This window comes from Myotis nattereri (assembly GCF_964212035.1).
Source record: "Myotis nattereri genome assembly, chromosome: 8".
Classification (NCBI taxonomy): domain Eukaryota; kingdom Metazoa; phylum Chordata; class Mammalia; order Chiroptera; family Vespertilionidae; genus Myotis; species Myotis nattereri.
In genome coordinates this window covers 57,922,059-57,949,169 of record NC_138083.1, presented here as the reverse complement: position 1 = coordinate 57,949,169, position 27,111 = coordinate 57,922,059, and the positions used below count along the sequence as shown (strand labels likewise).

The 27,111-nt window shown below is 36.6% G+C and overlaps 1 protein-coding gene across 2 annotated transcripts; it reads left to right on the top strand.

Annotated features, from left to right (window-relative positions):
- The first annotated feature begins 100 nt into the window (after positions 1-100).
- METTL4 (methyltransferase 4, N6-adenosine) lies at positions 101-24,270 on the top strand. Of its 2 annotated transcripts, XM_081097763.1 has the most exons (8): positions 101-841; positions 2,167-2,229; positions 4,278-4,647; positions 8,580-8,649; positions 13,320-13,494; positions 18,250-18,356; positions 18,746-18,825; positions 23,883-24,270. In XM_081097763.1, the coding sequence occupies exons 1-8, from the start codon at positions 461-463 to the stop codon at positions 24,026-24,028; spliced, it is 1,392 nt and encodes a 463-aa protein (XP_080953889.1). In that variant the 5' UTR covers positions 101-460; the 3' UTR covers positions 24,029-24,270. The 2 variants fall into 2 exon arrangements, with proteins under 2 accessions (XP_080953889.1, XP_080953890.1); XM_081097764.1 differs by lacking the exon at positions 18,746-18,825 and having other exon boundaries at positions 23,883-24,092.
- The last annotated feature ends 2,841 nt before the right edge of the window (positions 24,271-27,111 follow it).

Genomic DNA, 27,111 nt, shown 5'->3' with positions numbered 1-27,111 from the left:
TTTATCTCACTAAAAAGGGTGGATTCACATAGGTAATTCAGTATTTTTTTGCTTTGACAGGACACTGTCACTTGTTAAGGATTCAATGACTTTCTGACTTGGAAGATGTAGACACAGTGGCTGGATCCAAGCAGGGCCCAGGAAGATAGAAAGATCAAATTGGGATTCTAGAAATAAGATCAGGTTTTAACTTTGTCCAAGTTGGCTGAAAATTTTGAATTACTAACCCTCATATTAAAAGTTTATATTAAAACACTGTAATTATTTTTAGACCTGCTACATATCACGAATGCTAACTTTTCTTTTGTGTACATGTCAAGTTTATTTACTTGTGTATTTGTGTATGAAGTATATTTTTATTGAAATACAGGACATTTAAGAACTTGATCTGGAAAGTTGGGTTTTACTTCTAATCTCATTCCCAGAGGTATTTTCTTTTCTTTTTTTTTAAAGAAAGAGAATGTCAGTGGTACACCAGCTGTCACCAGGATGGTTACTGGATCATCTTTCTTTCATTAACAAGATCAACTATCAAGTTCACCAGCATCATGAGTCTTGTTGCAGTAAAAATGAGCCCACTGCTTCTGTTCACCTTGATTCTGTGTCCTCCTTTGGATCCTCAACTAAATTTATTGCTTCCGACCCTACCACTAAGCCCAAGAATGATGGTGGAGGAAATTGTGAAATGTTCATACAAAAATATATTTTTAGATCTGAACTGTTTGATATCACTAAACCTTATATAACTTCAGCTATTCACAAGGAATGCCAACAAAATAATGAAAAGGAAGATCTAATGAATGGTGTTAAAAAAGAAATCTCCATTTCTACTCTGGGGAAGGTAGAAAGTTTTAAGAAATTTTTATATTTCTACAGAAAACAAGAGATTTATTATTCCAGGATCAAATACCTTGTGATTTACTAAGTTTAAAGAATAAAGCATAAGAATCAATCAAGCATAAGAAGGCTTTAGTGTATCCAGAGTAATTTTTAACAATTTGCTAATAACCCTTGCTATACAATCCTCGCCTTCATGGATCTTATAATTGTAAAGGGAAGAAAGATAGTATTAAACATATTGAGAGTTAGAATAAGAAAATTAATAGAGGTAAATTATTACATTGTTATAGGTACCTGAAGTAGCAATTTTAATATTCATGTGATTTTTTTTCTCATACATATGTTTTTTCTCTTTCAACTAATTATTGATCATCTGCTATGTGTCAGGCACAGAAAATATTTCTGAGCTTTCAGTAATATAGTATGTAGGTAATTTATCATTACTGTTATTAATTCAGGCAAATAATAATAAACAGTTGTAAAGGACCTTACAGTTCACCAAAAATGGACATTGTCTTTTAATGTTTATGTATTTTAGTATTTAAATGTTTAGGTGTCTTATATTGGGTAAATTTCTCATTTTAATATGGAAAAATATAGATGAGCATATGTAATGAGATTATCTTGATAAAACTTACCTTATTTCTGATATGCTATGGCAAATTGTGCAATTAACTTAATCTAAATCCTTTTCTTTATTCAGCCAACAAACATTTATTGTTAGTCTGCTAGGAGTTTGCCACCATGTAGGCACTGAGGTTCAGCAATAAAAAGTACATAGGCCCTGCTCTGTATTGCACTGTCTTACGTGTTCTTTGCTCTGGAGTTTGTTAGATATAGGATAGTATTAGTATATCTGATTTGTACCTAGCCCTCAGATCAATTACAAACAACTATTAAAAATACATTGGACAATTTTTTAGGTATATAGATGATAGTTCTTCTCCAGAACTGAAGAAAGTCCAGAATAATTATACCATATATATCCACTGACAGATGACACTGCTGACTGTTTAAAGAATGTCTCAGTTGTTCCATGGATGTCACTGGTACCATTTAGTACTATTTCTTACTAATAGCTGATAAGGCTGAGGTGACCTTTTACCACCTATTCAATTTGTAGTAAAAGTAACAATAATAATTATGTGGGAAAACATTTTTATCCTTTCTCAATACCCTCTGCACTGATTTTGACCTAAATAGTAATTATTACCTTTTAAAGACTGAGTTGCTCCAATATGGAAAATGTGCTAAAGAAAAAAAATTCAAAATATTAATATTGTGATAGATGGCAGTATAATTTTCTCCCTGTAATTTACTCTCTAGAAGCGTAAAAGGTGTGTTGGTTTCAATCAAGGTGAATTGGATGCTATGGAATACCATGAAAAGGTAAAGTGTGAAATGTTCATTGATAACATTATAAGATTGATGTGAAGTAGTGTAAACAGACAGACGATATAAATAAGGATGTTCTTAAAAATGCAATCATGTGATCAAGGTTAGACTTTAATAAAGGAGTGGTTTATTGCTACTTTTATAGTAATGAACAATTTAAACAAAGTTTTTATTAAAACTTCATATATTCCTATTTTACATATTTAATGTAAGTAAATTTATGCTATATTGGTTAAGTTTAGAAATTTTATAAGTTATAAAAGCCTACTGTCCATAGTTGAAACAACTTAAGAGAGTGGCAGAAGAAAGCATGAATAATATGAAGGATATATTTCTGGAACTTAGAGATAAATGAAATCTAGGAGATAAAGAAATGGGAAAAAACTGAGGGAACACAAATATTTAAGCTTAATTGCCTAAGGAACACCTTCAATTGAGATGGGAAATCAGGGTTGGACATGTTGAATTAATGTGATGGTATGACATTGGATTTTTCCCCCCAAAAAATGTTTTTTTGTGGTAAAATATACATAATAAAATCTATCATTTTAACCTTTTATAGGTGTATCATTTAGCATTAAATGCATTCACACTATTGTGCCATCATCACCACTGTCCATTACCAGAACTTTTTCATCATTCCAAGTAGAATCCGTACCTATCAAATAATAACTTCCCATTCCCTGGTATCCTCTACTTTGAAACTGGTTGATCCTCTTGAGACTTCCTTTAAGCTTTTTTAGTTAGGACCAGAGCAGACTTAGAGCTTTTTGTTTGCTTCCATTACTGAGGCAATGTTTGTGAATTATGAGATTTTTCATTTGGCCAATGGGAGCACTAACTGTTCCCAGCCCTGTATGAGCTCAGGGGATTGTTCCCTTTGATCATTTCTGGTTCTTTCCTTGACTTTGAGTTTCATCACATGTATATGCTGATCAATACTGAAGTGGAGACTTGGCCCTTTGCAGCGTTGAAGACCTCTCTCTGTGCAGCTCTTCCTCTGTGGTATCCTCCTCTGAATACTCTACCTGCTTGGCCTTTTCAGACTCCAAGCTCTGTCTCTTCAACTCAGAGAGACGGTTGGACTCTGAATGGTATCCTCTGTGCTGCTGCCTGGAAACTTTCTCAAGGCAGTTGGCTGGAGCAGTCATTTGCTTCTCCTTTTTAGAGACCACTGCTCTGCTCTTTGACATCTATCCATCATCTGAAGGCCTTTTTAGAAAATAATTTTTAAGTTTATTTCAGATGAAATGTACTTCATCTTGTCCAGAAGCAGAACTGGGTTTTATTTTTATGATTATTGTAGTTGCATGTCTGCAAAACTGTTTATATATTCATTTTACAGTTATTTTTCTTTAATTTTTAAATAATTCAAGCTATATTTTATAAACTCAAAGTATGTTTATTTTAAAATTAAGTCACTAGGAAAATTTAAGATTAAATCTTGTGATTTGAACTTAATAATCTTTACAGATTAGAGATTATACTTTCTTTTAGAAACACTATCAAATTCATTTTATAACTTAAGGATGTATTTTCTTTTCTTTTTTTTTACAATATATTTTATTGATTTTTTACAGAGAGGAAGGGAAAGGGATAGAGAGTTAGAAACATCGATGAGAGAGAAACATCGATCAGCCGCCTCCTGCACACTCCCCACTGGGGATGTGCCCGCAACCAAGGTACATGCCCTTGACTGGAATTTAACCTGGGACCCTTGAGTCCGCAGGCCGACACTCTATCCGCTGAGCCAAACCAGTTAGGGCAAGGATGTATTTTCTTATATATATACTGCTTTGTTATTTAATTTTCCGTGAATTTATGAGGTTTGGATCATTCCCCAATTAGGAAACTGCAGTTCAAAAGTATACTCATACATTCTTATCTTTTCATTGTAGTATAAAATTATTTTCCTATAAGCATTCTGGTTTGATTTCAATCCATAAATGTTTACATATTCAAAGCACAGTAGGAATTTCATTTTTTAGAAAATTGTATTAATGTCAGTGACCTTTTAATGTACTTAAAATTTTTTCTTACAGATCAGGGGGCTGATTTTGGATGGATCTTCACAGATAATCCAACAAGGTTTAAAAAGTGGCTTTCTTCATCCACTTTCTGAAAAACAGGACAAGTGTAATGAGCCCATTACTTTATCATTTGATACCTGCAATTTATCAGAATTATGTGAAATGGCAAAGCATTTGCCTTCTCTGAATGAAATGGAACTTCTGACATTACAATTGATGGAAAACGATATGTCTGTTACAGAGCAGGATTTATTTTCACGGATTGTTGAAAACAACTCTAGATTTACAAAAGTGATTACTTTAATGGGGCAGAAATACCTGGTGCCACCAAAAAGCAGTTTTCTTTTGTCTGACATTTCTTGTATGCACCCGCTTCTGAATTGTAAGTAATTATTATGTTTATTATTAGAGAAAGATAATTTTTCTGTGGTCTCAAAAGTCAGGAGCTAGTCTGAATACTAACTGAGGGCAAACGTTTTATGAGGATAAGGTAAACACTGAATTTTCTCAATGTAATTTTGCTTTTAAATTCAAGTTTAAAATGCTGAATTTTGCTTTTTAAAAATATTTTGAATTCTTATTATGAACAAGGGGTCAGAAATACTTAGTCCCTATGAGAGCAAATACAATTACTGTTTTGTACTTAGGAATTCAGGATACAATTGGGTTTGACCAAATAATTTTATTTAACTTTTCTTTTTTCTTTTTTAAATTAAATCTTTATTGTTCAGATTATTACATTTGTTCCTCTTTTTTCCCCCCATAACTCCCCTCCTCCCAGTTCCCGCCCCACCCTCCGCCCTCACTCCCCACCCACTGTCCTCATCCATAGGTGCACGATTTTTGTCCAGTCTCTTCCCGCATCTCCCACACCCCTTTCCCCCCCAAGAATAGTCAGTCCATTCCCTTTCTATGTCCCTGATTCTATTATAATCACCAGTTCATTCTGTTCATCAGATTATTTATTCACTTGATTCTTAGATTCACTTGTTGATAGATGCATATTTGTTGTTCATAATTTGTATCTTTACCTTTTTCTTCCTCTTCCTCTTCTTAAAGGATACCTTTCAGCATTTCATATAATCCTGGTTTGGTGGTGATGAACTCCTTTAGCTTTTCCTTATCTGTGAAGCTCTTTATCTGACCTTCAATTCTGAATGATAGCTTTGCTGGATAAAGTAATCTTGGTTGCAGGTTCTTGGTGTTCATCACTTTGAATATTTCTTGCCACTCCCTTCTGGCCTGCAAAGTTTCTGTTGAGAAATCAGCTGACAGTCGTATGGGTATTCCCTTGTAGGTAACTGAGTTTCTTTCTCTTGCTGTTTTTAAGATTCTCTCTTTATCTTTTGCTCTTGGCATTTTAATTATGATGTGTCTTGGTGTGGTCCTCTTTGGATTCCTTTTGTTTGGGGTTCTCCGCGCTTCTTGGACCTGTAAGTCCATTTCTTTCACCAGGTGGGGGAAGTTTTCTGTCATTATTTCTTCAAATAGGTTTTCAATATCTTGCTCTCTCTCATCTTCTGGCACCCCTGTAATTCTGATGTTGGTACGCTTGAAGCTGTCCCAGAGGCTCCTTACACTATCCTCGCATTTTTGGATTCTTTTTTCATTTTGCTTTTCCGTTTGGGTGTTTTTTGCTTCCTCGAATTTCAAATCATTGACTTGATTCTTGCGCTCCTCTGTTCTGCTGTCGGGAGTCTGTATAATATTCTTTATTTCAGTCAGTGTATGCTTAATTTCTAGTTGGTTCCCCAATATAACATCCAGGGTCTCATTAGTTTTCTTGTAGATCTCATTAAGTTTATCGGCGGCTTCTAAACAGTTCTTGAGAGACCTTAAAAGTGTGGTTCTGAACTCTATATCTTCCATTGACAATTTTGTCCTGTTTCTTTGTCTCCGCATTTTGTTATGCTTCCTTGATGCACCCCCTAGTGGTCTTTGTTCGTGGTCTTATAGTTAAATCTTGATTGTTGTAGCTAATTCCAGGGAGGGTTTGACCTCCAGGCCAAGTGGCTATGAGAATCAGCTGTGTCAGCAGTGAGAGAACTTCTGTCCTCTAGGGAGGTGCTAATCTGGCGTTTGCCTGAGGCTATCCGGCAAATGCCTCTGTGCAGGGCTTGGGCGGGGCGGGTCGCACAGGATCAACAGGGTGGGCCGGAGAGAGCAGTTATGGCGGCTCTCAGTCCTGTCCCCAGGGGCTCTGCCTCTCTGAGTCCCAGCACCTGCTGCAAACCTCTAGAGAGAAAGCTACACTCGCTCTGACCGAAGCCAGGCAGTCCCGCTTCTCCCGTTTGAGTCTGGGTCCCTAAAGACTCGCCGGGATCTGGAGCTCAGAGTCTGCGACTCCCTCCCGATTGAAAACGCCCACCGCGCCCTCCGCCGCCAGCCCGCTCCATGCACTCCGCACCTCAGAATTTGACTTCAGCACTGCGCCTCCTCTGAGTGTCCGTATGCGTTTCTCTTTCCTCCTAGTTGTAGGACTTCCACTCAGCCAGCGTTCCAGTGGTTCTGGGTGATGTCCGTTCCGTCTTTTAGTTTCACTTTTGAAGTAGTTGTTTAAAGCAGCAAACTCCGGCGTTAACCTATGCCGCCATCTTGGTTCTCCTCTATTTAACTTTTCTTTATAGCAAAGTAGAAACACTTCAGATATGAATATTAATTCTTAGGCTTTTAGGTTCTTCTATTTTAAGCTAATGTTCAAGTTTATTGTACCAAATTTCTTGAAACGTTTTCCTGTATAAAGTTGAAAACCTTAAATATTGAAGCCCAGACCAGAATTTGAATTTAGATTTTGAAGCTTAACTAAATGTGAATTTGGGTACTTCACAAAACTGAGCTTGAGTTCCCTAATCTATAAAATGGATATGATAATACCTACTTCTCAGGGTAATTTTGAGGTTAAATGAATAATCTGCATCAGGAGTTTAGCTCTGTGATTTATATGTTTTTAATAAATTACAACTCAGTATTCTAAGGGATGAGTAGATAAAAGGTAGGTATTGATCAAGTTGAATTTAATCTGCTATTATTATTTGGACATTTTATGTAAAAATTTAGTTAAAATGACATAGCTTATTAATGAAAAGGTTATTTTAATTGTGATCAAGCCATCTTACACATGAGTGGTTATTCATGCCACAGTATTATAAATTCCACAGGGTAAATGATAGTTTAACAAATTAACGAGAAAATCATGCTATTTTTGAACATTTTTTCCATTCTTTTTGATTTTTGTTACTCTAATAGTTTAAAAACTGTTACTTCCTTATTTTAAATTGCGTTCTTTTGATTACTTATGAGATTGTACATTTACAAAAATATAAATCACTTTTGTTTATAAAAGGAGGAGAAGTGACAGCTCTTCCTTACTGTGAAATTCCAATTAATAAATGTGGATGGAATGAATGATGGAACTGGAAAATTTACATTTGGCAAATACCACAGTAGTTGGATATAAAAGTAATGGGTGAAGAGATGAGATACACTATATTTGCACAGTCTTAAAGTATCTCCCCCACAAGACACTTATTAATTACAAAGGAAAACCTAGAGAAACCTGTAGACTACACTTTAACTGAGTGATCAAAGGTAGTATCACCAATAATGAGACATTCTGACATCTGTATTTCCTGATAGGTGGTTTTGATAAGGACACAGCATTACTTCATTGGTACTCTTGCCCAAAAAACCTATATTTAATCATGAGGAAATACTCCAAACTGAGGGACATTCTAAAAAAATAACTGGCCAGCAGTCTTCAAAAGTGTCAAGATCATAAAAGACAAAGAAAAACTGAGGAACTTCCCCAGACTGGAGGAGATGTAGTAGGCATCACAACTAAATGCAAAGTGTGATCTTGATTTGGATCCAGGACCAGAAAAAAACACGACACTAGTAGACAATTGAGGAAATTTTATTATGGCTGATATATCATTTAAAAGACTGAAAGTTTATTTCATAAAGAAACTTAAAAAAAATAAAGCAAAAAACCTTGAAGTTTGAAAGGACTATATTAATATTGCTATGAAGACTAACAAGGTTTTAAAATCATTGGTGTCCAGCTAAGTGAGCTATAGTTATTTTCAGACAATCTCTATAAAAATAGTAATAGGTGAAATCATGTTAAAATCCTAGCAGTACTAAATTAATATTTTTTAGTTCATTTAGTCTATTTGAATAAATGCCACAAATCCTTTGTTACATTGCATTATATTTGTGTATGTGGTGAACGCACTTTGGTTTTGAAGGACATGTTTAGGTTTTAGGGTGATTGCATACACTCTAAAGTATCTGAAATTGTGTCTTTGTTCTTAGGTAGGAAAACATATGATGTGATTGTGATAGATCCACCATGGCAGAACAAGTCAGTTAAAAGAAGTAACAGGTAGGTATAAATAAGTCTTCTATTAGATATGTTTTCTGAAGGCTATCGTCCTTTGAACATTTTAGTTACATGTGCTAAAAACATTAGTTTTTGATATAGGTTGTCTCAAACTGCTAAAACACTTTAGTATTAAAGTTTTAATTTCTTTAAGAAGATAATTCTCTTGAACTAGAGCTATATATAGGTGTAAGGATGTTAAAAGTAACATATTTATTAATTACTGAGTTTCCTGACTGAACCCGTTCAGGGATGTTTCTGCAAAGGGCAACATTTTTGCCTTCTTTAATATCAAACACTCAAGTTTCAAAATATGTACCATAGTATGGATTTCCTTAATAATCTGACTTTTGCCCAAAGCTGCTGGAGGTAATCTGTCATACCTGGTAGGATTGTGCTTGTGTAGTGTGTGTGTGTGTGTGTATGTGTGTAATCTGTTTATTATAGCTTTTACAAATGTATTACCTAGATATTATCTGACCAAAGATATGAGACCTCTACCCTGGAAATTATAAAATATTTTTGAGAAAAGTTAAAGGAAATATTTAAAAAAATTTTCAGTTATAGTTGACATATAATATTATAGTACTTTCAAGTGTAGAACGTAATGATTAGACATTGATATATCTTATGAAGTTATCACCCCGATAAGTTTAGTATCCATCTGGCATCATATTTAGTTACTATAATATTATTGAATATATCCCCTAAGCAAAGAGAATCTTAATAAAAGAAGATGTCCCATATATAACTGGAAGACTTAATATATAAATAGTGTCTATTCTCCCTAAATTGTTTAGGTTTTTTGCAATCTCAAACATCATCTTAGAAGATATTTTATTTCCGGTGAAAATTGAAAAAGTGATTCCATAATTTATATGGAAATGCAAAGGGCCAAAAATAGCCAATGCAATAAAAAAAATTAAATTTATGTATAGTTGGTATGCAATCTTATGTTGGTTATACTAGTTTCATGTATACAATATAGTGATTTGACATTTTTTATCTGATAACCCCAATAATTTTAGTAATCTGTCACCATGCAAACTTACCACAATTTTGTTGACGATATTCCCTTTCTCCTTTTTACTTATTCCTCCACCGCCTCCCTTCTGGTAACCATCCCTTTGGTCTCTGTTTCTATTAAGTCTGTTTTTGTTTTGTCTTGTTTATTTTGTTTTTTTAAGATTCCACATGTAAGAAAATTCGTATGGAATTTGTCTTTCTTTGCTTGACATTTCACTTAGAATAATACCCTCTTCATCCATGTTGTTGCAAATGGCAAGATTTCATTCTTTTTTATTGCTGTGTAATACTCCATTTAGTGTGTGTGTGTGTGTGTGTGTGTGTTTATGTATGTATAGCACATCTTTATCCATTCATTTGTCGATGGACACCTAGGTTGCTTCCATGTATTGGCTATTATAAATAACTAGAGGCCCGGTGCACAAAAATTTGTGCACTCGGGGGGGAGGGGAGGGTCCCTCAGCCCAGCTTGTGCCCTCTCGCAGTCTGGGACCCCTTGGGAGATAACGACCTGCTGATTTAAGCCTGCTCCCGGGTGGCAGAGGGCAGGCCTAATCCCTAGGTGCAGCCCCTGGTCGGGCTCAGAGCAGGGCCCATCAGGGGATTGGAGAGCTCCCTCCTGTCATTCACAGAGTAGGGCCGATAGGGGAGTTGGGGCACCGCCCCCTGTCACACACAGAGCAGGGCGGATAAGAGGGTTGGGGCGCCACCCTCTATCACCCACAGAGCAGGGCCGAGCAGAGGGTTGGGGCGCCGCCACTGTCACACTCAGGGCAGGGCCGATGGGGAGGTTATGGCTCTACCCCATCACACACAGAGCAGGGCCCATGGGGTGGGGGGGTTGGGGCGCCACACCCTGTCACACACAGAGCCGCAGGGCGATCAGGGGGTGGGGCGCCTTCCCCTGTCAGGAACAGAGCAGGGCAGATAGGGAGGTTGTGGCCCTGCCCCCTGTCACAGAGCTGCAGGGCAATCAGGGGGTTTGGGCGCTGCCCCCTGTCACGCTGATCCCGGTGCTGGGAGGCATATTACCCTTTTACTATATAGGATAGAGGCCTGGTGCACGGGTGGGGGCCGGCTGGTTTGCCCTGAAGGGTGTCCTGGATCAGGGTAGGGGTCTCCACTGGGGTGCCTGGCCAGCCTGGGTGAGGGGATGATGGCTGTTTGCAGCTGGTCACACACCCTTCAGGGTGGGGGTCCCCCCTGGGGTGCCTGGCCAGTCTGGGTGAGGGGCTGAGGGCTGTTTTCAGGCTGGGACTGAAGCTCCCAACTGCTCCTTTTTTTTTCTTTTTTCTTTTTTATTCTGGGCCAGCTTTAGCTCTGAGGCTCCAGCTCTTAGGCATCTGCTGCTGAAAGCAGGTATCTGGTTTGTTTAGGTTCTATAATCGAAACTCTATCAATTCCAGCTCTGAGATCCCGGGCTTGCTGAAAGCAGGTTTCTGGGGTTTTGTTTAGCTTCTATATTTGTTACAATGTTTTTTAAACTGCAGGCTCAGAGGCCGGCAAGGCAGGCGGGGAACATTGGTTTTCTCCGTCACTGAAGCAAGCAAGCCTCATGTTAGTTTCAAGCTGCCTGGCTGCCGGCCGCCATCTTGGCTGGCACTTAATTTGCATATCTCACTGATTAGCCAATGGGAAAGGTAGCGGTCGTACACCAATTACCATGTTTCTCTTTTATTAGATAGGACTAGAGGCCTGGTGCATCATGGGTAGGGTCGCTAGGCCTGACTGGCGATCAGGGCCAATTAGGTTCCCCATCTCCTCGCTTCCCTGCCTCCTCCTTTCCTTGCTCTCTCAGTGCCCTGCAGCTGCTGTGCTGGTTGCCTGCCATGTTCCACGCTGCCCCCTCGTGGTCAGCGCACTCCATAGTGAGTGATCGAATTCCCCATCTCCTGGTAGAACTCCTGAGGGGACAAATTGCATATTAGCCTTTTATTGTATAGGATGCTGCAGTGAACTTAGGGGTACATATATATCTGTTTGAATTATTGTTCTCATTTTCTTTGGTTAAATACTGCAAAGAGGAATTGCTGGGTTGTATGGCATATCTATTTTTAGTTTTTAAAGGGACCTATTTTTAGTTTTCTATAGGAGCTGAACCAGTTTTCAGTCCCACCAAGAGTGCACAAGAATTCCCTTTCTCTGTATCCTTGCCAACATTTGTTATTTGTTATTGACTTTGATACCCATTCTGACAAGTGTGAGGCAGTATCTCATTGTGCTTTTGATTTGCATGATAATTAGTAATGTTGAGCATCTTTTTGTATTATTCTTTGGAGAAATGTCCTTTCATGACCTTTCCCCATTTTCTGTTGTATTGCTTATTTTTTTAATTATTGAGTTGTATGGGTTTCTTATATATTTTGGATATCAACTCAGATCAGAAATGTCATTTATGAATATATTCTTTCTTTCATGTAGGTTGTCTTTTTGTTTTGTTGAAGATTTCTTTCACTGTGCAGAAGCTTTTTAGTTTGTTGAAGTCCCACTTGATTTTTTGCTTTTGTTTCCATTGCTCGAGGGGATATATAACAAAAGATATTACTCAGTATGACTTCCTATGTTTTCTTCTAGGACTTTTATGGTTTCAAGCCTTACATTTACGTCTTTAACCATTTTGAGTTTATTTTTTTAGCCAATAACTTTTTCAATTACATTTTGCATTCATGATTATTTTATATCAGTTTCAGGTGGACAACATACAGTTACCCTGCGCTAGAGTTGGATTCCAGCGTTTATTGTATTTGGCCATTTTGATGTCATTTACTCTTTCTAGAGCAGATTTAATAGTAGAAACCTCATTGTAGTCAATTGAGGAATATAGGAGAGATAGCAGAAAGACTAATTGCATATCAGCCCGTAATTTAGGTGTAGGCAGGAGAACAAATAGAGGAAAATTCTCTGTTCTATAAGAAACATTAGAGGTTAGCATGGCTGGATTAGCATACCTCTCAAAGAGAAGGGGATTTTATGCAAGGATAGATGAATTATATCCTGGAAGCAGCAATAGGGGACCTAGGAGAAATCTGACCTCTCTTCTCCCAGTTGTATGTATTGAGTGTTGGAGAAAGGGCAACATATATTTGATTGAGTATTGTAGAGCAAGTAGTGCAAGGGAAACTAGACTTCATACTATTAATGGCCATGAGATGCAAGACTAGGATTTTTAATTTTTTAAATTTTTTTGTAATGAAGGCATGAGGGTTTTAGAGTGGCCAGTGGAATTGATTGGGGAGGAAGAAAGAAGGAGGATGATAGACTGAGGGATGAAAATACGGTAGAATGTTGAGACAGTAGTGTCAAGACTCACTGTGACAGGGTCCCTGTGTAATGTACAGATTATGACAACCAAACAATAATGGTAAAAAGCATGTTGTAAATATTAGTAAATTTACTGAAATGCAATGCATTTAGAAGTGATAAAGAAATATAGCCTGACAAGTTTAAACAAGTAAAAACAAAAAATGAAGTTATTTCTGACTTGCCTGTAATAGTGTGTCCACTGGATGTCACTGTGGGTTCATATTTAGTAATACAAATACATACCTATGGGAGCTTTGTTTTTATGGAGTGTTATACAGGTTTTTTTCCCTGCTTATTGTTATCTTTGCAGCAAATTTTGCTAATATTTTTCTATTTATTTTTAGGTATAGTTATTTGTCACCACTGCAAATAAAACAAATACCTATCCCTAAACTGGCTGCTCCAAACTGTCTTGTTATTACTTGGGTGACTAATAGACAGAAGCACTTACGTTTTGTAAAAGAAGAACTTTATCCTTTGTGGTCTGTGGAGATAATTGCTGAATGGCACTGGTTAAAAGTAAGTTCAGAAGTTAATTTGTTTGTTCATATAGCATGACATGTAAATCACATTAATATAGCATCTACTTTTTTTTTTTTTTATTGATTAAGATATTACATATGTGTACCCTCTACCCCCCCACCCCCCCGCTCATCCCCTCACCCCCCCGTTGTCCGTGTCCATTGGTTAGTCCTATATGCTTGCATATAAGTCCTTTGGTTGATCCTTCCCCCTTGCCCCCACCCTCCCCTACCTTCCCTCCAAGGCCCGACAGTCCAATCAAAGCCTCTCCATCTCTGGATCAGTCCTTGTTCATCAGTTTATGTTGTTCATTATATTCCACAAATAAGTGAGATCTTGTGGTATTTATCCGCTCTCCAGTTCCATCGATGCTGTGGCAAGTGGTAAGAGTTCCTTTTTCTTCTTCCTCTTCTTAAAGAATACCTTTCAGCATTTCATATAATGCTGGTTTGGTGGTGATGAACTCCTTTAGCTTTTCCTTATCTGTGAAGCTCTTTATCTGACCTTCAATTCTGAATGATAACTTTGCTGGATAAAGTAATCTTGGTTGTAGGTTCTTGGTATTCATCACTTTGAATATTTCTTGCCACTCTCTTCTGGCCTGCATGGTTTCTGTTGAGAAATCAGCTGACAGTCGGATGGGTACTCCCTTGTAGGTAACTGAGTTTCTTTCTCTTGCTGCTTTTAGGATTCTCTCTTTGTCTTTTGCTCTTGGCATTTTAATTATGATGTGTCTTGGTGTGGTCCTCTTTGGATTCCTTTTGTTTGGGGTTCTCTGCGCTTCTTGGACTTGTAGGTCCATTTCTTTCACCAGGTGGGGGAAGTTTTCTGTCATTATTTCTTCAAAAAGGTTTTCAATATCTTGCCCTCTCTCTCCTTCTGGTACCCCTATAATTCTGATGTTGGTACGCTTGAAGTTGTCCCAGAGGTTCCTTACACTATCTTCATACTTTTTGAATCTCTTTTCTTTTTTCTTTTTCGGTTGGGTATTTTTTGTTTCTTTGCATTTCAAATCTTTGACTTGATTCTTGGGATCCTCTTGTCTGCTGTTGGATCTCTGTAAAATATTCTTTATTTCAGTCAGTGTATGCTTAATTTCTAGTTGGTCCTTTTTCATGTCCTCCATGGTCTCACTATACTCCTTGAGGGATTCATTAAATTTATCGGCGGTTTCCATAAAATTCTTGACAAACCTTATAAACGTGGCCTTGAACTCTATATCCAGTCGTCTGTCCTCCTCCGTTTCTGACAATTGTGACCTGTTTCTCTGTCTCCGCATTTTGGCTGCTTCCCTGTGTTGATTGAGTGTCCCTGCGCGCCAGGTGTCCTGTAGGGCCCAGTGGCTCAGCCTCCCCAGTTACCTGGGGTGGGCACTCTTGGTGCACTCTTGGTGCCTTGGTTGATGTAGGATCACTGGGAGGAATTGACCTCCAGGCCAATTGGCTGTGGGAAGCAGCTGTGTCTGAAGTGGGAGAATGGTCCCCCTCTGACCACTGGGTACAGTGGCTCCTGGATCTAAGGAGGTGCTAATTCAGCCCCTGCCTGAGGCCTCACAGCCGGGCCACGAAGAGGCTCAGCTGTGAAGCAATGCAAGCCGCTGCGGGGCCTTGGGCCTTCTCTTGGAAGTTCCGGGTCTGGCTGGCCCAGCTGCAGTTAGGTAATTATCAGGTTGCAAAGGGCCGGGGCATTCACATGCAAAAGCCTCTGCCGCAGCCTGGGTGGGGCGGGGTCTCAGGGAGTCAAAGGGCCGGAGAAAGAAGCAATGGCTGATTCTCCGCGCCCGGAGTCGCGCGTCTCAGTGTCCCGGTAATGGCTGCAAGCACCTCTGAGGGAAATCCGCCCTCAAGTTCGCCCGCTGCCGCCTGAGAGAGCAGCCTCTCCCCGTATGTGTCCTGGGTCCCCAGAGACTTCCCAGAACCGGAGATCAGAGCAGTCGGGAGCTTGTGATTCAAAAAGACAGCCGCGTCCTCAGGTGCCACCCCCTTTCCGCGCGCACGAGCCGCCGCCGTACCTCTGCACTCAGCCTCCGCAGCTCCTCTGGCTCTCAGCGTGCTTTTCTTTTCTTCTAGTTGTAGAAATTACACTCAGCCAGCCTTCCTGTTGTTCTGGACGATGTTTGCTCCGTCCTTTGGGATAATTTTCAATTGCTGTGGGAGGCAACTATTTCCCGATGTTTATCTATGCCGCCATCTTAGTTTCTCCTCCAGCATCTACTTTTTAATACTTAACACGTCGCTGCTCTACTCCTTCAACATAGTCTAATTAAAACTTCCACTTTGCTGCTAAATACTTTTATCTTTTCATTTTTAAGGCTTTGTTTGTTTCCTCTTGTTTTGTAACAGAGTTCTAAACTACTGGCCTTAGTAAGCCACTCAGAGAAATACCAGATGACTTTTTAAAAAGCTCTGATGTCTGTAGTTTAAAAAACAACAAACAAACATTTTGAGGAATCTGTTCATCACTAAACATAGAAATAGCCTTACCTTTCATCTTCTTCCTCTTTATACATCCACAATTTCAGTCACCATTTTTGACTCCTTTCCTTTCTTTCTTTTGTTGCTGGGGATGAGAGGGAGAATAGCAAAGTAACCCAGTGTGGAAGAGATGGGAAGGTGCTAGAAATAAGAACTTTTCATACTTTAAATCTTAACTTAGGCCCTTCGGTGCCTTATGTGCTGCTGTGCATATTTTTTAAAGGAATGATTGCAACACTCATATTGGTTGAATGATCTTTAATATCTTGCTTGCTATAAGAATACCAAAATATACAGAAAAATTAAAGCATTAATTCAGAGTTTACAGGACATCCTTTTAAAGATACATTGTTCACTTAGATGAATTCCACAAAAGCCCTCCTAAATTTTAGAAAGATAAGCCAAATTATTATCACTTAAATCTTTAATATTTAGATAGGTACATTCATGTTAGTCACAGGAGAGTTCTATTTTTATATGCTTTGTTTGTACTTTGTAGTCTACTGAAATGTTGTAAAAGCTGTGTACATTGTTTATTTGCATCTGTTTTATGGGACTTTCCAAACAAGCATTCACAGCTGTATTTTTGCTTTCATGATGTATTTTGGGCTTAGCTTTGGTTGATTTGGTATAGGATCATGACAGGAATATAAAACCTTATTTCGTCCTGCCCATTATGACATTTCTTTTAATAGACTGGTGCCAAAGTCAGGAAAAGGTTACCCTCTGAACTCATAACCAGTAAAATGTTAATACATAAAAACTAAGACTATTTGTAGCAGTAATCAGTTCTGAGAGATAATATGGTAAGACCAGAGTTTAAAACAAAAATACAGTCCTATATATTAAAAACCTAATATGCTAAGTGTCCAATCATCTGTTCAGCCAATCAAAGCATAATATGCTAATGATATGCTAAGGTCACTTGCTATGACATGCAGTGACCACCGGGGGCAGATGCTCCGAGACCAGTAGGTTAGCTTGCTGCTGGGGTCTTGCCAATTGGGACTGAGAGAGATGGGCTGGACATGCCCTGGAGCTCCCCCTCAGTCCCTTTCTGGCTGGCCAACCTCCTGCATCCCTCCCCTGGCTCCAATTGTGCACCGGTGCGGTCTGATGGGGTCCCTCAGCCTGGTCTGTGCCTTCTCGCAATCCAGGAACCGTTGGGGTATGTTGGACAGCTGGTTTCAGCCCCATCCCACAGGCCAGGCCAAGGGACCCCACTGGTGCACGAATTCGTGCACCAGGCCTCTAGTGTAGTGTATGAAACCCTATTGTTATAACAGAAGGAGTAATCTGCATTGAGTATAAAGAATATCCAAAGAATGAGAATTTCCAGTGCTTTTACTGCACTGTATGGTAGAGGTGCTATCTCTCATGGGCCCTAGTGGTGATAAAAAGGTTTTCCTGATTTTGTTTTTAGGTACTTTGATATGGGGTAAAGGATTCTATAGATAAAAGATATGAATATTCTGATAATGAAACTGTATATCTTCACCTTTAATTAATGAATTAATAGTGTTATGAATTACATTTTGAAGTTTAAGTGAGTCTTTGAGAGTCTGATCACTTTAGGATGAAATGATAAAATTAATTTCTGGATTTATAATGCCCAAGGATTGTACTATTGTCTATCTCATCAATCCCTGAGCTTCTGTCATTATTAATTTTAGCTCTGACATCATTAATGACACTGTTTTCTATAAATGAAGGAAAGTATTATAATCTACTTAGTCACATTGCCAGTAATCATTAAATATTTGAATGAATGAATAAATGAGTTAATGATGACATGGTTTCCAGGAATAAATGTTGATGAAAATTGGAGATTTTTGTGTACAAGATATAAAGTGATATTTAAAATATTTTTTAGTCCCTTATAGCTGCTTTGTCCAATATGGTAGTTTGTGGTTAGTCCAAACTGAGATGTGGTGTTAGGTATAAAATACTGTATTTTGGAGGTTTAGTATGAAAACCAATATAACATATCTCAATACATTTTTTGAATTTATTACATATTGAAATAATATTTTTGATATATTAGATTAAACTAAATATATAATCAATTTCACCTCTTTCTTTTGACTTTTTAAATGTTGCGTCTAGAAAATTTAAAATACATATTTCTGGCTCACATTATATTTATTCTTATTAGACAACACTAGCTTGGAGGTTTAATAAGTTCTTTTTCTTTGGTGAAAAATGTAGGAAAAACCCCCACAAACAAACCTTTCCAGGATATTTACAGATATATGATTTTTTTACTCCTTCCTATCAGATCACCAATTCAGGAGAGTTTGTGTTCCCATTAGATTCTCCACACAAAAAGCCTTATGAAGGTCTTATACTGGGGAGAGTTCAAGAAAAAACTACTTTACCATTAAGGTAGGAGTGGTAATTTTTCAAAATTATATAAATGTATTAATCTTTAGGTTTTTAAAACTTATTAACCAACTGATCATTGATTTTCTTTAATTTTTACATTTTCAAAAATCTGCAAATGTCCCATACCAGAAAAGTATGAATGGTATGGTACATGAAATTTTATAATATTTTTTGTCTTATGTAGTATGTAGTATGTAATTGTCATAATTGTTGAAAAGGAAATTATTAGTTCTTAATACTTAAATTGTTGATTTTCATTATTGTTTCTATTAAATTAATTTTAAATTCAGGTATTATTTGGAAGGTGAAAAAAATTAAGGCAACTGTAGCTCATATATAAAAAATGTCCTGTAAAATATTATTTATTTACTTTTTTCTCTTTTAACTAGGAATACGCTCCCCATTCCAGATCACAAATTAATTGTCAGTGTACCTTGTACCCTTCACTCACATAAGCCACCTCTTGCTGGTAGGTTTTTTAAATAAAATTGTTCTGACTTCTGTCAAATTTAAAAAAAGGATTGAATTTAGTATTTGAATGGTCTAGAGATTTGGAGTTAAATCAGATATGTTATTTTAATTAATCTAAAATTTTATAGCAGAATATATGAATAGTGTTTTTTGTTGTTGTTTTTGTTTGTTTGTTTTGCTGCTCTTGCTTGTTCTAAAACCAGGAGCTTAGAATAGCAGTCAGAGATGGTTACAATTCCCTTGATATTTGGTAGAAACTCTCAGGGTTTTATGTTGAGGTAGTGTTGCTTTTCTGAACCATTGGATAGGTAATTGCTGCAGCCTGCAACTCTCACTAGACTTAATGCTTTAGTATAATGTTCGTCATTCAATTAAACTAAGCAGCAAGGAATAGTGAAAAGTTTTGGCTTTGGAGATTGACTGCCATGAGTTTGAATACTGGTTGTGCAATTTGAATGAGTTACTCTAATCATTTTCCACCTCAAAGTCCTAATTTAAAGAGGGAATAATGGTATTTAATCTTTCAGATATGTGAGGATTGGTTATAATATATTTGAAAATCTGTAGCATATACTAGAAGCTCAGTGAATGCTGTATTTTTCTTTTCTTTTTTTTTTTAATTTTTTTATTGCTTAAAGTATTACAAAGGGTATTACATATGTGTCCAGAATGCTGTATTTTTCAAGTGAAAGTTCAAACAATAGGATGTAAGTTCTTGAGAGAAACTGAATTTGATATTCAAAGTTTGCTATTCAAATAATTTCTTTAGGAATATATATTTTATTAATTTGATAATCCCTGCTTTTAAAACCCCCAACTTTTCAAACTGTTATTCAGGAAAACTACAGGCTGCCATCCTGTCATATTATTTTGTAGAAAATGGTATAGTTTATGAGTTAGGATATATAGGAAAGTGAATACACATTCCCCAAAGAATTTTTATTGATAGCACTTAGACTTTTTGTATCTTAAATTGCTTATGTAGAAGAAACTGTGTAGTGTTACTTCATTTGAGAAATATTCAGATGTCTACTTCTCATGATTAATTTTTTTACTTAGAAGAAGGATTCTCTGTGAATAATTGCCTTTAAACTTTGGACTGCCATAGATTCTTTAATGCATTAAATATGTGACTTAAAAGTGATATTGTACTGCTCTTTGAGAAAAAAATTGTTTGACACCAGTTATATTTGATGGAGGAATTCTAATTTGTATTCTTATCACTTAAATTTTAATCAGTCAGTGAGTGCCAAAGCTCAATTTAGTGTTTGCTTTAGGGCTTATTATTTTACTTTTAAAAATCCAAAAGCTAAGATCCAAAATCTTTAATTCTTAAATAATAATTAAACTCTTTATCAATTACTTTTAAATAAAATTATGTTTAAAGAGATAAAGTTGTAAAACAGTGAAAACAATTAGTTTTTTTGTTACTACTAATAAAAATTAGTGTTACAACCTATATCTATGAAATGCAGTTCTGCCATATTCCCAGTAGAGAGCAGCACAAGTACACTTTGAGAACCATTTAAAACAAAAGTTAGATTGGGGGTAATGGAGTGGGGGGCGAATCACATTATTACATATATGTAATCCTTATGCTTTGGGTAAGTAGTGGTAGACAAGAAATATTTGTAATGCTTTATTTTTGAGTGCATGTTATTATATAGCATGTGCATGTATTTTAGGTGTAGAGCAATACAAATTAAAGCTACTGGAAAGCAGCTTTCAAATTTCTGCAGTATATTTTATTCTGAGATCATAACTCTAGGATTTAGAATGATACATGTTATTTATATAATGTTTAGCACTTTTACATGTAAATGTTCTTAAACTGCAAATTCATAAAATGAAAAGCTCTTTTGCTTCTAGAAACACCAAGATTTTTTAAAAAATTATAATTTGCTATTTCTGCCTCAAAATATAAAAAGCGGCAAAATTAGCAGCATATTCATTTCAAATAATACATTTACCCGATTTTTAAGTTTTGAAGTTTCCTCCTTAGATTGAAAGATAAGCCATCAATAACTATGATGGCTTATAACCCAACATTATAAATGTATATTCTTAAGTTTAAAGATTTAATAGGAAGATTAGGAAATAAAAGTATTTTAATCTAACTTTATTTTTTATATTTTACCTTAGATGAATTTCCACTCCTTTTTACTGCTTTACTCAGTAACAATCTCTATCTGAAGAGTAAAACATAGTTTTATGAGAATCTATATAGCGTTTGAGCATCTTCTTCCCAACCCTGCTCCTTGCTCTCAGAGCAAAAGGAGAATGACTGGCTATGCATGGATTACTTCCTCATTGTTGGTTAGAAGTATATTTACTAATGCCAGATATTATGTAATTATCTAAGTATGTACATGTTATACTCACATTTAAATATATATGCACTTACTTTAAAAAATATATATACTTTTATTGATTTCAGAGAGAAAAGAAGAGGGAGAGAGAGAGAGAAACATCAATCATGAGAGAGAACCATTGATTGGTTGCCTCTTGTACACCCCACACTGGGGATTGAGCCTGCAACCTGGGCTTGTGCCCTGATGGGAATCAAACCATGACCTTCTGGTTCATAGCCCTGATTTATCGGTTTTTGTTTGTAGATGAGAAATGAGGATTTTAACACCCACACAGATGACTTCAGTTTTCCAACAACTTAGCCATACCGGCTGGGCTGCACTTACTTTTTAATTGAGATATAAGTGACATATACTAGTTTCAGATGTACAACATGATTCAATATATGTATATACAGATGGCCCCCAATTTCTGATGGTTCTACTTAACGATTTTTTGACTTTACCTTGGTGCCAAAACGATATACATTCAGTAGAAATCATACTTTGAATTTTGATTTTTTTCCCTGGGCTAGTGATATGCAGTACCATACTTTCTCAAAATGCTGGGCAGCAGCAGTGAACCACTGCTCCCAGGTAGCCACCTAGTCCGAAGGCTAACCAATTCACTTAAAACCTACAGTGCATTTATTGTGTTACATGATTTTACCCAACTATAGACTAATGTAAGTGTTCTGAGCATGCGTAAGGTAGGCTAGGCTCAGTTGCGATGTTCAGTGGGTTAATTGTATGAAATGCATTTTTGACCTATGATGTTTTCATCTTGTGCTGTGTTATCAGGACATAACCATCATAAGTTGAGCATCTGTATTGCGAAATGATCACCAACAATAAGTCTAGTTAATATCCGTTATCACACATAGTTATACATTTTTTTCTTGTGATGAAACTTTTAAGATCTTGCACTTACTTTTAAATTGATTTTTAAAATTAATAAGAATAATTTTTTTATTAATTTGCCTTTATGTCATTTACCCTCTTTTGAACTTAAACAAATATTTAGCATCATAAGACTTACTCCTTGATTTTCTATTTTTTGTCAATTAGAAAGAAAAAAAAATCATGCGGTAATGTGTTGCATTGAGAAAGGACATGGTAAATGGGTTTAAGTTTATGTATTTTTCCACTCTAAGTACCTGGTCATCTTTTTCTATTAGACTGTGAACTCTTAGAAAACATGGATATCTGTAATCATAACACTGATTAAAGTAGATACTTAGAATAGTAACTATTTTTGACTGGCTGACTCCAGTTTAGATTCCAGATTAAAGTTCCAGAATAGAGTTGCTAACATCTTTGTATTGAAAAACTGAACAAATAAGCAAAAACAAAGAGAACCTTGGTTCACTATTACCTTAAACCACATTAAAAGTGAACTGAGGTTGGTAATGCATTGAATTCATGGGGTAAAAGTAGAAAAGTGCTACAGGGTTATTGTCCTAAGACTTTGGGGGAAATCTTTCTCTTTCAAGTTCAGTAACATTTAATTCTATACTTATGAAAGGATTAGAAGTCTTTATGTTACCATCTCCTAGACCTAGATGCTAGCAAAGCCCAAATTTAAATTCTGTTGAGTTATAGACAGGCACTTTTAATTCTTTGATTTTTTTTTTTTAAACAGGGACAGTACTTTCAGACAAATAAGTGTTTTGCTGTGAGAGCAATTGAAGAACATTATAAAAACATAAAAATTTTCATATATTGGCCTTTAAACCTTACCTACATCAATTATTCCTAAGGAACTCTCCTTATTACTAAAGGGAATTTGATAGATTTCTTCCAAGCTCAATCTTGTATAGCAATTAAGATTTTATTTTACCTGTCTAGTGACTTTTCTTCCCTGACTTGTGATTTTCATACCCAGTTTCTGTAATTAGTGAATAGCTAACTTAGCAATGTGATTAAGGTTAAATTGACTTAAGTATTTGTCTAAGTGAGCATGGTAAAAGCGTCTATGGTATTCTTTTCTTTCTGTTAGTGTTGATCACAGCTACTTATCCAGTATATATGAGATACTTTTTTTCCAACAAAGTATCATTTTCAATAATAATAATATAGCGAATAAGGAATACTTAATTGTGGGAATAATATGGTGAAAATTTTAGGTAAATAAGGATGTATAATTTGAAAGTGAAAGAATGTTCTTAGTACTACCAAGTTATAGCTAGGGGGATATAGTTATTTGTTAATTATGTGTTCTGAATATTTCTGGGTCCAAATGTTCATTCATTTTACTTTCACTAAAGTATATGTTGTCAGAGACTTACATTTTTATCTTAGTTTTTAAGGTGAGTTGTCTTTGTATTGTTACTGTAGACTTCTTTTTTATTCATGGATTGCATTTATTAAAAAATAAATTAAGTTTGTACTCAGAAGACATGTCATCATTATTGGAAAACTGAAGTCATCTGTGTGGGTGTTAAAATCCTCATTTCTCATCTACAAACGAAAACCGATAAATCAGGGCTACTGGAAGTTCTCATAGTGTTTTTTTCAATCTCAAGGGTACTTATTTCAAATGACTTTCTACCTATAAATAGTAAAGCCTGTGACAAAATCCTTGAGATTAATTTGTTCTCTCTTTTTTTTTAAGGAAATATTTTTGCTCTTCTACTCTTAACTGCTAAAAGGATATTGATTCCTTTCTTAATAATAATTTTTGTGTTTTTTTCTCTTTTTCGAACAGAGGTTTTAAAAGACTATATCAAGCCAGATGGGGACTGTTTGGAATTGTTTGCTCGAAATTTACAGCCTGGTTGGACTAGTTGGGGCAATGAAGTCCTCAAATTTCAACACGTGGATTATTTTATTCCTCTAGAGTCTAGAAGCTGACTCTGACCTTCAAGTTGTGATTTTCATCAGTTTTTCCTCATCTCTCTCCCTTTATTCTGATTTTTTTTTTGTTACCAACCAGTATGCTTAGAAATGTAAACAGGACATGGTTGTTCAGCAAAATGGCCAGAGGTGACTAGCCTTCATGTGATTTTGAGATGAATTTTACTTCAGTTGCGCTAGCATTGTATATTATTCTAGGCTCATTACAAATAAAGATCTTACGTGTTTAGAAAGATGGCAAAACTTTGTTATGGAAAAAGTCATGAAGTCTGCACTGTGGACCAGAGGTCATATTTCTGCCTATGGATGTGTTTTATTTGGCCCACACATTGATAGAAAAAATGTGAACCATCATTCTAAAAAAATCAGGACATTTCCCATACAAGTAGAGATTGCTGCTTCTTTTCAAACTTCAGATGCTCTGGCTACACTGCGGTATGTTTTCTTTCCTATGTCAATCTGTAGGACTCAGTGGTGGCAGCTCTTTTGGGAGGGGTCATGTACTCTCCAGTTTATGGCAGTGTACCTCTTGCTCCATGACACTCACTTATATTATCAATCTGGCCCCTGTATAATCTAAACATACAGCCTCTGTTATACTGTAACATTCTGGGAAAAGCAGTCAGAGACCTGCCAAGTTTATACTGAGTTTAGGGAACATTTTTGGAGGATTTTAAATTGTGTTCAAGGCTACTTTTCAAGTATGTGTTAGTTTGCTTATTTTTCTGGCAAAAATTTAAAATTTTTTTTTTTTTTAAATTTTGCAATATTGGGGGACCAGGCGGCAAGTCCCGAAGGACTTCTTCTGTGCTCAGGCCTCACCAAGCTTTTATTGATCTGGGATGCACCCATAGCATAGTAGGCAGGTGACCCCCTAGTAACAAGCAAACTAGCCCATCAGCAAGGATTTACATAATAATAAATGGGGGAGTAGTTTCAGCTACCACTGTCTGGACAAACAGAGGTGATGCCTAGCTCCGAGCTTTGCTAGGGCTAAAAAAATTTTCTTATAAAAAGGTCAGAGGTGGATCCAAGATGGTGGCAGAATAGATGGAAGCTACACTCACTTCTCCCAGGACCAAACTAGAATTACAACTAAAATACAGAACAATCAACCTGAATAACCAACTGAAGACTAGCTGAACAGAAGCCTCATAACCAAAATTTTACAGAAGAAGCCACATTGAGACTGATAGGAATGGCGGAGATACAAAAAGGGATGGCCTCAGTCCCACAGGTGGCTGAGATTCTAGAGGGATCTGTCAGCTGAAAAGGTTCCCCCACAGGAGCATGGAGTCTCAACCCCACGCCACGCTCCCCCACCAGAGCACTAGAGTGAGGAAGAGGTGCCCATATAACATCTGGATGTGAAAATCAGCGGGAATTCTGCCCACCAAGGAGAGACAGCTGTCTGCTAGAGACACAGGAGCACTCTTAACTATGCTGATTTATTATATATAATCTTTTAAAAAATTTTGAGGTATAATTTTTAAATAAAAATTTCCAATTTTCTGTGTAGAAGTTCAGTGAGTTTTGAAAACATATATAATCGTCTATCTACCACTAGTAATTATGATATATGACATTTCCTTCTCTTTCAACATTCATGTGACTCTTTGCTGTCAACCCCCTCCTTCCAGCTATGGCCCTTGACAAATAATGATTTGTTGTCTATCATTATTTTTGCTTCTTTAGAATTTCATATAAATGGAATTATAGACAACATAATCTATTGTATCTGTCTTCTTTCTCTTAGCATTTTGAAAAAGCATACTGTCAATGTAAGAAGCATTCAAACCTTTAGAGAATTCTTGTGAGTTTATTTGAGCCAAACTGTCAACAATTGCCAAGAAGCAAAATCTCAATGGATTGAGATTATGCTCCAGAGAATGGCAGTTTTGCACCTTATTTTATACATTATAATCATTCCAATTTTAGTATATGTGTTGCTGAAATGAGCACTACATTATAGTCAAAAGAGAAGATGTAAGTGGGTTACATGAAATCCATTGGTGGTAAATTAGGGAGGTGGGAGAAAGCAAAGCAGGGAATCCTATGGGATTGGATAAAAAGTAAATCAGCCAGTCAGAGAAAGATAAATACCACATGATCTCATTTATGGAATATAATGAGCAACATAAACTGATGAACAAAAACAGATCCAGAGACAGAGAAGCATCAATCAGACCGTCAAACCTCAGAGGGAAGGTAGGGGAGGGTGGGGTTAAGGGGGAGAGATCAACCAAAGGACTTGTATACATGTATATAGGCTTAACCAATGGACACAGACAACGGGGGGCTGAGGGGATGAGTGGGGGGGATGGGGGGTAATGTGTGAATAAGGACATGTAATAACTTAAAATTTTTTTTTTAAATTGAAGAATGAAAGTAAAATGATACATCTTTTACATAAGTGGGTGCAGGTTAGTTAACAGTCGACGATTAATAACAATAAGGGGATTTGTGGTCTCTGCTCTGCATACCTGTGCTTTGAGGGGTACAGAAAAGAAGTTACTTTGACATTCCAAAGGTATGTTTTGTAGATGCAAAGAGACAATAGGTGGTTGTTATTTTGCTTAATCCTTTCACCTTTTTCACCCAGTAACCCAACTCCCCTCCCCTTAACAGCCATCAGTCCATTCTCTGTATCTCTGAGTTTATTTCTATTTTTTCTTTAGTTTATTCTGTTCATTAGATTCCACACAGAAGTGAAGTCATATGGTACTTATCTTACCAAGTAATCTTAGGTCCCCAAATCTTACCTTTAAGGCTTGGTAGAGACATATTTTAGTGCATTGTTATGTTTCCAGCTTCAGTGAAACATTGGGTTTTCAGAGGAGGATTATCACCTTAAAGGGCCTCTTTTGACTCATATTATGCACCACTGGCCTACCACACCCTGGAAACACCATAGCATTGTTGGCATAGTTCTCTGGTTACCAGAGTTCTTTTACTTATATTACTTTATCCTCAAGGGATTTTATGAAGTTGTAGTTATAATTGAGGGATCAGGTTCATAGAGGCTAGCTGACATGGCTAATAAGTGATAAACAAGACTGGAATTCTATTCTGATTCCTAA